At 37.7% G+C, this 12,618-nt stretch overlaps 1 protein-coding gene across 24 annotated transcripts in view; it reads left to right on the top strand.

The window, feature by feature from the left end:
- AFDN (afadin, adherens junction formation factor) overlaps window positions 1-12,618 on the top strand; it is a 132,896-nt gene that overhangs the window by 108,231 nt on the left and 12,047 nt on the right. For 13 of the 24 annotated variants that reach the window (XM_074818592.1, XM_074818587.1, XM_074818585.1 and 10 more), the window contains 7 exons: window positions 1,644-1,709; window positions 1,861-1,934; window positions 2,437-2,555; window positions 3,577-3,771; window positions 4,030-4,121; window positions 4,560-4,748; window positions 7,373-8,395. In XM_074818592.1, the coding sequence (XP_074674693.1) occupies window positions 1,644-1,709; window positions 1,861-1,934; window positions 2,437-2,555; window positions 3,577-3,771; window positions 4,030-4,121; window positions 4,560-4,748; window positions 7,373-8,395 (1,758 nt within the window). Of the gene's footprint in view, window positions 1-1,643; window positions 1,710-1,860; window positions 1,935-2,436; window positions 2,556-3,576; window positions 3,772-4,029; window positions 4,122-4,559; window positions 4,749-7,372; window positions 8,396-10,257; window positions 10,294-12,618 lie in introns of all 24 variants that reach the window. The other 11 variants (XM_074818573.1, XM_074818569.1, XM_074818578.1 and 8 more) reach the window with 2 other exon arrangements.

Below are 12,618 nucleotides of genomic sequence, written 5' to 3'. Positions count from 1 at the left end.
TAGTGAACAGCACATTCATTCAGGGCTTCTCTGAAAACTTCCATTCTTTGTGAAAACTAACAACTTCCTATCCATTGTTGAATCAGTTATTATCACCAGAACTCCTGGTAAGAGATATTGCCATGACTGTCTTGGAAGTCTAGCTGTTCTGTCAATAAGATCATCCTTCCCTGTATGCTTCTTGGTTGGTTGGGAAAAAACAAAACAGATTTGTGAAGCATGATTTCATTTTTCATTATTTTTATCTAGCTATGTTTTGACTTGCATTTCTCATAACTTTAACTGATCTTTTGATATAAAGTTGAAAATATTCTGCAGTTACCTTGAAGTTTTTAGAGCCCGTTATATTCTTTCCAGACAAAGAAAGTGTCCTTACTTCAGTTATTTATTGCACTTTTTTCCCTTTTATGAAAAATTTGGACGTGTAGAATGTTAATCTGGAATCATGGGACTTGAATGAATTCCTTTTCTGTGGCTTTTGAGTAAACGTTTGGGATTAACTCAAGCTTTAATGAATAAAAATAGGTCTTTCACTTGCTTAGAAAACCATGTGCAACACTAGCTTTTGAATAATCTTCACCTTGATTTTTATTTTACTTTATTATAACAGTGGAAGCAATGAATGCTTTTGCTGTGGAAAAAAAAAAAAAGGCGTTGGTAAAGCTGGGGTTGGGGGAAGAAAGGAGGATGAAGTTGCATATTCAGTGTCGAAGTAACTTGGGGAGATATTTCAGAAAACAACATTACAGTAAAAACTGTGCTCTGTTAAAAACTTGGCACTCTTCCAAGTAAAGAGTGTAAAATGGCACCATTTGCTATAGTAGATAATAAAATCACAAGTGATTGTCTTACGTTATAAGCGACAATTTAAAGGTTTGTGGTACTAACATTCAGACTGATCTGTGTGGTGTCTTGTAAATTGGAGCATGTGGATGATGCAACAGCATGGCTTGAATAGATGCTTATGTTCTCTTGTCTTGAATCTGTCTCGCCGTAAGTTCACTGTTAACAGTCCTTTCAAAATTTAGCGGAATACTTTGAAGCAGATGTTTTATGAACAAAATCTCATGGTTTTGCAGTAGACTCAAATATTGGCTCTGTCAGCTCTGAAAGACTTATAATGTCTACTTGTTTAATTTAAAACTAGGGCACTGTTTGTTCCTTTACACTAGCTCCTTCACGGTCCTAACAAATGTAAAAAGCATTTCTATTCCTGTTTCTTGTAATCTGCAATTTACCTTGTTTCATTTGGGTATTAGCAAGGGAAACAATGCAGTCTTTTGGAACATAAAACATAAAAAATAATAACATGCATGTAAAAGTGCAAATAAGTATTTCTTATTAGAAGGGGATTAGAACAAACGTCTAAAGCATAAATTTTAGTTAATGTATTTTCTTTCTTATTCAAGCTTGCATTAAGACCAAATATTCTTTGCTTCTAATAATGCTTGCAGGTTCAATAGGCCTAATATTAAAATTTTCTTTTGACTTTAAATGAATGTAACTCTTTTCTGTGTAACTGTTTTTTTCCAGTTGTGGAATATCTAAAAGTTTACCTAGCCATGTAAAATTCTGATTAACACTTGTGGAATGCTTAAGAGATCGAATATAAATGTAATAAATTAATGCCCCTTTCTCTGTAGGGTGCTGGTCAAGACAAACTTGGAATATATGTCAAGTCTGTTGTGAAAGGAGGTGCTGCCGATGTGGTTAGTAATATTCTTAAACATCAGAAGTTCAAAGGTAGAAAGATCCTTTGGAAATGCTTTTAAATCCTTTGTTTGCTAGTGTGTGAATAACTGTTTCAGACCATGTTAGCATTGGTATATGAATTTTCTTCCCTCTTGAATATGTATTTAGGATGGTCGTCTGGCTGCAGGGGATCAGCTGCTCAGTGTGGATGGTCGAAGTTTGGTGGGCCTGTCCCAGGAAAGGTATGGAATGCTTTCCTTGAGTGTCTTTACATGAAGAAAATGCTAGAGTAATAATTTACTGGAAAGGACTGAACCTTATTTTTTCACATGTTAGGCTTTGTCTTGGCTTTTTATAACTGCCTATGAATAACCTTAGTAACAAGTTCAATTGTTCATGTAGTATTTTCTGTATATGACATGGGTTATCTATGTAGAAGAGATTGTATTACACTTTTGGGCTTTAGTTTTGGGCAAATTTTATTTAGCTCTAATATTAAATATTTTGACTTCTGACCTTTAACTGCAGAAATTGGAAATAGTACTTGCCTGTAGGACATCTTCTAGTCATCATCATCATCTAACTTTTTTCAAAATTGTTTTAAGTATTAATCAGAAAAAGAGTGTTTTGTCAAACAAGATTACTAGAGTAAATGTGAGAAATCATGACATACAAGCTGATAATAATGCGAACTAAGTAATACAGTGCCTAACTCTGTTTTGGTTGCTTTGGCTTTTATTGCAGGGCAGCAGAACTTATGACTAGGACAGGTTCTGTAGTAACACTGGAAGTAGCAAAACAAGGAGCAATTTACCATGGTCTGGCAACCCTGCTTAATCAGCCATCCCCCATGATGCAAAGAGGTAAAAATGCTAATATTGTTTATGTTGATAACACCTTTATAAGTCATAGGATGCAGAAAATACAATAATTCACAGTAGTTTGCCAAATATTACCAAAATATTAAATAAGAAAACATAATTGCACAGAAAATAATAATTTCCTTTCTTATCAAAAATTCATCTGGTTTTAAATACTGTTTGAAATTATGCTAGTCTAATAATTAATAAATGCTTCGCATGTGTGCCTTTTAAAAAATTAAGTGATGCATTTAAGCACAGTTCTCATTTTAAGTAATTTTTATTTTAACAAAGGGAGTATAATGAATACAAAGGGTGCAAAATAAACTTCAGTGGCTTTTTTATCCCTTTCATAAAGGCTTCTCCCCTCTTGGAATATGACTTCCTTGTAACCAGAGTACAATATAATTATTAAGAGAGAAGTAAATAGAAACAGAAGCCCGTGGAACATGTTTTGCCATTGAATTTTTTTTTTTTTTAAAAACTAGAAATGTTGAAATGCATCTTCTTAAGTTTCTGTGTCTGATCATAAGGAGTTCTTGCATGTTTCTCTAATGTTATATATTTCATCACCCTACTTCAGTGAACTAACAAAAGACATATTTAAGTCTTAGTAAAATAATGTTGTAGAGGAAGACCTTTTCTACATATAGGTTAGTACTACAGTATAGAAAAGAATAGGGTAAAAGGATAAATCTTTATAATCGCAGTTTAGAACACCATCCCAGATGCCCTGTGCTTCTGAGGGTCAGCAAGAGACTTTTCAGTAAAGCACATTAGGCTTTTCCAAATATTCTGATACCTTTTCAAAAGCTCTTTTGAAGCATACAAATCAAAGGAATCCTATATAGGTGATGTAAGAGTGGGATTGTGTGTCTGCAGTAAAGACACTAAAATCTAGCATTTGCTTTACTGGGAACTAATTTTTAATTATAAATACAAGGTAACTCTGGTTTGAAAAAATATATGTTAGATGGTAGTTAATATAAGTGAAAGGGAGAAAATACATATCCAACTGTTACAGTTTCTGACCGCCGTGGCTCAGGTAAACCCCGACCAAAGAGTGAAGGTTTTGAGCTGTATAACAACTCCACTCAAAATGGGTCACCTGAGAGCCCTCAGCTGCCGTGGACAGAGTACAGCGAACCAAAGAAGCTGCCAGGGGATGATAGATTAATGAAGAACAGAGCCGATCATCGCTCCAGTCCCAATGTAGCAAGTAAGTAAGATTATCCTTCTTTTAGGGGCAGATGCCTCCTCCACCAGTTTTAGAGGCTGTTGTGTTCAAAAAGGAGATGATTGTTTTTAAAAATTGATTCAGTTTAAAATGACAATGGAGTACTAACATTTGGAGGAAGCCTCTTGTTAGAACTATTAAAAGGAAAAACCATGGTTATTTTGTGAATACTATTATTTTATTAAGTTATGTAAATTATTATTAACAGTCATGTAAATGTGCACTTCAACTTTCCAACAGATCAGCCTCCAAGCCCCGGGGGAAAGAATGCATATGCATCTGGAACTACCACCAAAATAACCTCAGTCTCTACTGGAAATCTTTGTACAGAGGTCAGAAGTGGCAAGCAAAATGCTGGCTATTAAACTTTCCTTAGCTATCAATAGCGTCAATGTGCTTGAGTCAAACCAGTGTCTGTCTTAACTATTTGAACATAATGCTGGTGCTAGTGACTGGGTGGGGGTTTTGCTTATTACAGCTAATGAAAGATTGAGACAGCTTTGAGTGTTTTTATTAAATTTTGTTCATGAAGTTGTCCTTGTGATTTCTTAGGTTTGTACAATACTGTGTACTTGTTTTCAGACCATAAAAACATGAGTCATAACCACAATTATGTTTGATATTAGACAACCTCTTTATCTCCTGTTCCAGACAAATAATGCTCTTATGAGACAAAAGAAAACATTTGGAAAATGTATGTTTAGAATAATACTCTGTACAGATCTGTGTGACTGGAAAATTCTACCTTATGTTCTTTCTACCTTTTTCAGGAACAGACTCTGCCTCCACGACCTGAAGCTTATCCCATCCCAACACAGACCTATACTAGAGAATATTTCACATTCCCAGCTTCAAAGTCCCAGGATCGAATGGGTCCAGCTCAGAGTCAGTGGCCGAATTATGAAGAAAAACCACAGGTCCAGGCAGAAAGTAATCATTCAATCAATACTACAATGCAGGTGAGAAGTAATTTCTTTCAATATAAGAAGAAACCAGAAAGAAGCTGCTTGCTTTAAGTTGCCAAACCTGTGGAGACATTTTTTGCAGAACAGTCAGCAGCTCTCTGTAATCTCTGAGCTGTTGAGGGCAAACTATACCGTGGGATGGGGAACAACTGTACTTTTGCTAAGGTTGGCTTGGGTTCAGAAACCCTACTCTTTCCCCACCCTCGCCCCCCAGAATTTGGTATCATGTTCTCCAGACCTGTTATCTGGGATGTTTTAATCCCCTGTTAGAGGTAATGGGATATAGGTGGTAGTAGGGTTTGTCTTGTAAAATGTTTTGTCATTTTCTAAAGAGCAAATTAAATCTTTCACTTTTCCAAGAAGTTTTATGTCAAAAAATCTCTTTGCCTGCAGGGTGCATTGTTTAAGTGACAAAGTATTAAAAATGAAATGAAACAGTACTTTGAGACCTATCCAAGGTCTTCACTGAAACACATTCCCTGCTCTCAGCTACAAAAATAAATAAATTCAAGTTGCATCTATTATCAAAGTGCAGATGCTTCTTGACCTGAAATGAATTTACCCCCACTGTACCTTTATAAATTCAAAAAATAATGTTGTTCTGGTCTTTGTAAATGAGGGCTTTACTCAGATCCATACAGGAAATTAAATCTAGATCTACTAAATCCAGTCACTGGATCATCTTTTTCTCTAATCCACCAGAGACTTAAAAATATAGAGAGAAAACTTTTTTTTGCTATTGCTTAATTTGTGGTAAAAGCAGAGCCTTACACCAGGCTTGGTATGTTTTACTTTTGGAAAAGCAGTGTCATATAAATTGTCTTGATATTGTGTGTTAGAAGCAAAGTAAGGATTTATTATTGATTACTCACAGATATATTGGCAAGTGAATTCAGTAAAAAGTCAATTGAATAAAAGCTGAGTGCTTTTTTTTTTTTTCAGTATTATAGCTAGCAAGTCCTAATTATTTCAGCTGTTCAGAAAATAGATGTTATACCCAAAGTAGGATGGTAACTTTGAAGGCAAATGCTGCAAGTTAAATGACAGTGGCAAACAGCTATGGAAATACTTTGCTGAATTTCCATGCTTAACTCCTTCATGTTTCGTGATTTCATCTCACCTAATCTTAGCTGCATAGTTAATGTCTAGGCTCTGTCAGTGATGGGACAGGGGGAAGCTGGTACCTCCACAGAATGGTTCCTACCCATTTGTCTTAATGGGATGAATTGCTGCCTGGACATGCCTCTCTCCCCTGCTTAAGACAAGCTTAAGTGAGCAGCTTAGATGAGATGGTTAAAACTGGTGAGATAAACCCCATCTGTTGAAGTTGTTGACAGATGCCAAATTTGAACGATGGTCTTAAGGCTGAATGCAGTGCAGAAAAGCATTTTCATAAAGCAAACAACTAGAAGCGTTAGCTCCTTACAAACATTGAAAGGGTATACACAATTTTTCTCTGCCATACAACAGCTTTTAAGTTGAAAATTAGAGGAACATAGACTTTAAAAAAAAAAACACCTTCCTTTTAATCTTTACAGTGAGAACTGGGCTTGTAAAAAGCTGCTGTAAGCTACTGACTGATGCGAAACGCCTGTTTTCTGTTCTGAAGGCATTAGCAAACTGTTTGGCTAGGTGCATCTTTACAGCAAATCTCACACAAATAGCTGTGTGTTCTGTTAGTCTGCTGGACTAATAGAGCATAAAAAATACACTTGTTCATTTCAAAGAAGGCATTCTTTAGAGGTCATGGTTAAGGTCATTGATGGAGGAAAAAGAAAAGGCGTTTGCTTTGTTAGTCTTCTCTCAGTTGTTGATAATTGGTACATCATGTGTTCAGTGCTTAGTAGTTCCTAATATTCGAAGTATGAATATTTGCTTCAAGAAAATCATTAACAGATTTGATAAGCCTAATTTATGGTCCAGTATTCCTCTTCAGGAGGTTGTACATTGCAGTGAGACCCTGAGCTTGTATAAAAAAAGACTTGGTGTTGATGCACCAAAAAAAGCGACAAAAGCTCAGACCAATACACCCACGCCCCAAGAGCAGGTAGAATTAGCCCTGACTGCCCAGATTCCATACCCATGAATGGCGCTGTAGTAATGAGAGCTTCCCATGGGTCATCGCACCTGTTAATGGAGGAGGGTGGGCAGAGGCTCCCCTGTCTCTTTCTCAGCAGCTTTCTGTTTGCCTTCCCAATAGGAAGAATGTTCGGTCAAGCCAGTTGAAGCCTGAATGGCAGAGCTGGTATGCCCGAGCTGCTGTTCTGAGCTGCAAGGGCTCTTGTGCTCGCATGTGGGGGAGGGGGTGTCAGGGATAGTCCTGAGAAACTATGTGAGCTAGGGAGGTTTTCAGCTTAAATGCCATTTTGCGTTCATCCTTCCTCCCGGTCCAGGTTTCCAGGAATTTCGGAGGTTGCAGTCTTTCATCACTCGAATGAGTTAAAAAGACTGAGAAGAGTATTTTATTGTTGGTTTTGGGAAACTTACTGGGCACGGAAATGCTGAAATTCACTAAAAGTAATTACCTTCAGTAATAAGAATGTGGTTTGTGAGCCATTTTCAAATATATTTTAATATAGATGGACTATGAAATACATGCCTTGTTTAATTTTTTCCAGCGTGTAGCTCGTTCCCAGGAAGAACTCAGAGATAAAGTTTTCCAGCCAGAGAGGAATCGTTTGGAAGTTGTTATACGGAAGGATGTAGAGTACATTGATCGGAAGTCAGACAGCGATCAGTGGATGAATTCATCTGTGGATTCTAGCACATCTAGCCAAGAACACCTGAATCATTCATCCAAACCGGTCTCGCCTGGTTCTTGTTTAACTAAAAGTGGACCTGGCCGTTGGAAAACTCCAGCTACTAGCCAGCCGACTCCAGTGGCCATTTCCCAGCCTATCAGAACAGATCTTCCCCCTCCACCGCCACCTCCGCCAGTGCATTATGCAGCTGAATTTGATGAACTACAAATGGATTTGCCTCTGCCTCCCCCTCCTCCTCCAAATCAGATAGGAGCACAAGCATCCTCCCAGGTAGCTGCTGCTGAGCGTAAAAAAAGAGAAGAGCATCAGAGGTGGTATGAAAAGGAAAAGGCACGTTTGGAAGAAGAACGAGAAAGGAAACGTCGTGAGCAGGAGAGAAAACTGGGCCAAATGCGTTCTCAGCCACTAATTCCTGCTCAGCCTGTGGTTCCTCCTGTTTCCCTTCAACAAGTGAAATCAGAAAAACCTTCAACTTTGCAGAGGCCTCAAGAAACAGTCATTCGAGAGTTGCAGCCCCAACAGCAGCCTCGGACTATTGAGCGGAGAGATCTGCAGTACATTACTATCAGCAAGGAGGAACTGTCCTCTAGTGATAGCCTCTCTCCAGATCCCTGGAAACGAGATGCTAAGGAGAAACTGGAGAAGCAGCAACAGATGCACATTGTGGACATGCTGAGTAAAGAGATTCAGGAACTGCAGAACAAGCCTGATCGTACAGCAGAAGAAAATGACCGCCTCCGCAAACTCATGCTTGAGTGGCAGTTCCAAAAGCGACTTCAAGAATCAAAGCAAAAGGATGAAGATGATGATGAAGAAGAGGATGATGATGTGGATACTATGCTCATCATGCAGCGACTGGAGGCAGAAAGAAGAGCAAGGGTAAAAGGGGATAATTCTTTCTAAACAACAATATTGTAAATATATCTTGGTGGGTTCTCTGGCTTTGTCTGAGTGTTTTGATGTTCTTACAGGGTAAAGGAGGATGAAGCTTTCTTAAGTACCTTGACTTTGAAATTGCTAACTTACAGTGGCTTCACCAGTTAAGTGATACATTATGAAAGTTTCATAGCTACCTGTTACAGAATCCAAGTTAGCAGTCAAATTTACTTTTCTGGTTGTGGGGCAAGAAATTCCCTATGGATAAAGGGATTTTGCCATGTACCTGGAGTAGAGTTAGAAGGTTAAATATGGCACAGATTTGCTTACAGGAAGGCAAGCAAAACCATTTGAAATTCTGAAAGTCTCTAGGAGAATCAGGAGCAAAAATAGTGTGATGATTTTTTTCCCTCTTTTTTTCCCCCTCTCAAATATATTTACCTCTCAGAGTTCTTATTTGTAGTCGTGGACCCAAACACAGACACTGAATGCATGCTGTTTCTAGGGGACAGTGAACTGAACTGAGATTCCCCCTTGCTGGTCTGCTTGCAAGTGAAGGCTAAGGTATAAGGCAGCTGCTACCTCTACCTTTACCACCACCTCAGTGGTGACCCCAGCCATGCTGGGGGGGGAAGCATTAGGTTGAGCCATCTGGTTTTTTGAGTGTTATAACTAATGCACCCTGTCTAGGGCTCCAGCTCATGCATACCTGGATTTTGCATGGTGTCCAGTTTAATCAGTATCTGACAAGGTTTGCTTACCTTAGCTTCAGTACTGTGAAAGCTCATAATATATGTAATAAGATAATACAACTGAATAGTATGATGAAGTTTTTATCATTCTGGTGGCTGTTGTCTCTCAGAATCTGTTAAATGTATTGTTACTGAGAAACAATTTCTATAGGAAAATTTGTTTTTCTGAATAATAGCACAGATACCCACATTACATACCAGTAGCTGACAGGCTTAAAAACTAGCTCTGTAATATGCTGAGTGTCTTGTTTGTTTATCTTGAAAAGTTGATTTAACTCTATGATAAGCAGTCTTTAATTCTTGATAAATGTTTGGACGTGCTGATTTTGACATTCAGAAATAGCTATTGGCTTGAGTAGCATTTGAGTTCAGGATTGTTTTGGCAGCTTGATTTCCTAAGCTTACTCTTCTCATATTTGCTGCAGTCTGCATTGCTTTCCTTTTTCCTTGTGGCTAACTTTATTACTGTGTAAAACAATAGATACCTCAAACTTGGAAACTGAAAAAAGGAAAAGCTAAATATATCTTTGGCAAACAGGTTGCGTTAAAGCCCAGCATGGTTAGCATGTAATTTGTAGCACACAGGCAGTTACCTATGGGCATAAAAAAATCCATGTAAAACTGCCATTTTAACAAACAGTGTCTTTAAAATTTTACTGTAGCAGGCTAAAAAAGCCATGTGTCATTAACAGAAAGCCAGTTGTATTGCATAACATTGTATCAGTCTTCTCTGCAAGTGCTGGATTTAAAATACTGTTTGTGCATAAAGTTCTTCCAGCATTTGGGAACATTTTGAAACTAAAAAATAACAGTTGTCTTGAACTGAAGTAATGTTTGCACTTTGGTTACATTTCACTGTCTATACTACTAGAGATGCAATAAGTAGCATCTCTGGAGAAATACTGAGGTTTTCAATGAGTCAAACCAATACTGAGAAAAATTTGAGATTATTTGATTGTTTTCATTTCTGTATTTCAGGATTATGTCAATTCAGTTACTCATTCTAAAGCATCTGACTTAACAAATAAAAATGCTTTTGAAATAGCACCAGTCTAACCTATCTTTATTTTCACTGTGCATCTTTCTTTTTTTCCCCTTTCTTACTACCTGCAGCAGACTGCTGTGCCAGCAATCTCTGTTCTAGATTTGGTATGTTTGTTTCTTTCTCTTCAATATCTCTTTCCCATTTCAATTCCTGATATTATTAATAACCACCCTATGTGCTTTGGATGATTTGGCATCTTTCGGTGTTCAAAAATTATTGTGATACAATAAGCAGTAAGTTAACTGTAAGCATGCATTTGAATGTTTCCAGATGTGGTGACTCCTTTCCCTATGTTTCCTTCCCTTTAGATGTGTTCTGCTTGCAGGCTTGATTTGTTTGTTGTAGCAGTGGTCTGATACAAAACTGTGTATTTGTTTTGCGCAATCATGTTTATAAAATCTTACTAATAACTTTGAAGGAACAGGCTGTGAGGTAAGATTTCCTCCCTTCCCTTCCCCACTCCTGCAGGTTTTAGAAAAGCTCTAGCAACTCCATTCCTTTCCAAGTGAAATTGTCCTGAGAGCCTAATAATACAGCATGCTGTTTCAGCCCATGCTGAAACCCTGTTGTTTACAGGTGTTACAGTTTTCTCATTAAAGTAAAAATGGATTGTAAATGCAGAAATTACTTCTGAAGTAATATTGCCAAATATGTTACATATACATGCAATTCTTAAGTTACCATAAAATTTCAGTTTCAATTGGTGAATACTATTTTCTTGCATCTAAAGCATGACAGGCTTTCAAATTGGAGGGGTAAATGCTATGATTCCAGCTAATTCTGTATTTTATTGCTCTCGTTGGGAGTTCTGTAGTCTTCTAGAGAAAAATACATCCCCTTCAAAGTGTATTTCTACATAATTAGTATACCAATTTGAAAGAAAGGTAATGCTTGCAAGTCCTCTTAATATGGTTAATTTGTGCTGCTGGAAAAAAATGTAAACATATCTGTTTAAAACACAGATTTGGATATTTGGCACAGCTTTATTTAAAAAAAAAAACCACCTTTTAAAATGCATACTTCAGATTACTTAGTAAGTCTATCTAAGGCGTTCAGTTTTGTATCTGTGGTACATGAGCATTAAGCAGTTGACAGCAGTGAAACGGGTGAAGCGTGTCAGCTTTCTGAATTAATGGACAAGCCAGGAGTCATGGATTTTTCAGACTTAGTATCTATCAGTATTTTTTCTTATTACTAGTCCTATATTTTTTGCTTAAGCCACAGTCCTCGGAGCTGCGACTGGATAAAGTACTTTGCCAAGCAGGCTGTAAACTTCTGGATCTTTCTGCAACAGGAGGTTGTGAAGGCAGACAGTATCATCAGCCTTAAAAATGAATTAGATAAATTCATAGACATCACGCCTGTAAACAGCTACTCAAAGGATTACACAAGGCTGTACCAGCTGACGGCTCAAGTACCGTGCTGAATGCTGGGGAAATACTAGAAGAAATGGCCAGGCTCATGGGCAGCTCTTCTTGCCATGGTCAGAGGCAGAACACTGTGCTAGATGAATATATGGCCTGAGTCAGTCAAGGATTTATTATGTTCATAAATTTAACTCTAAAAAAAAAAAAGAAAGCTAATTCTGAAATAGGTGATGTTGAATGTGCTGTACCCAGCAAATACCTCTTTTTGCTAATTTCATCATTTTCATACTGTTGACATGACTTTCTGGGCATAGTTGCATCTATCCTATGCCACTTCAAGTACCCAAGTAATTACTACTTTGTTTCTAGAAAAAAAACCCACACTGTCGAATGGTGAATGCTTCTTATGTATGTCTGACATGAGCATTGGTGATAGCTGTCTGCTGATTACAAGGCTGATGAAAGGTGATGAATAGTTAATGAATTGTCAGCTTGGCTACTGTGTGTCTTTTTAAATTCCCTGGGCCACTAACAGATCTGACCCAGCCTTAGCTGTCATAAATAAATAGATGTAAGTTTTTAAAGTTCTTCTGGAACGTCTTTTAGAGTATTGTAAGCAGTGCTTGGAGAAAATAATTTTGTCTGGAATCTGAGACTTCCTGGATGCCTGCCAGTCCCATGAATACCTTAACATTTCTGATACAGATCAGCCCATCGGCTCCTTTATGAGGAGCAATAGCTCAAAAGAAAGGTGGCCTTTTTTGCCCTCCTGGATAGGAATAGCGTAGCAAGCGTATATTGGTGATAGAGGGACAAGAGTTCTCAGCTAAGCAAACCGTTGGCAGTTTGCAGCAGAGCTGGGACAAAGCAGGGAGAAAGAATTAGTGCTTTGTGCTTAGCTGCTTCACTCAGTTACAGCTGGGAGAATGTTCTTCTCAGTCACTGGCTGTATGGATCAGTTGTTTCTACTCATTAGAATATAAACACATACTGCTTTGGAGAAACCCTGGAAGTACAGTAAATCACATGAAAACATGACTTTTAAACTAGAGAAAAAATAAG

This window comes from Strix aluco, chromosome 3 (assembly GCF_031877795.1).
Source record: "Strix aluco isolate bStrAlu1 chromosome 3, bStrAlu1.hap1, whole genome shotgun sequence".
NCBI lineage: Eukaryota > Metazoa > Chordata > Aves > Strigiformes > Strigidae > Strix > Strix aluco.
This window is presented reverse-complemented; position numbering and strand designations above follow the sequence as displayed.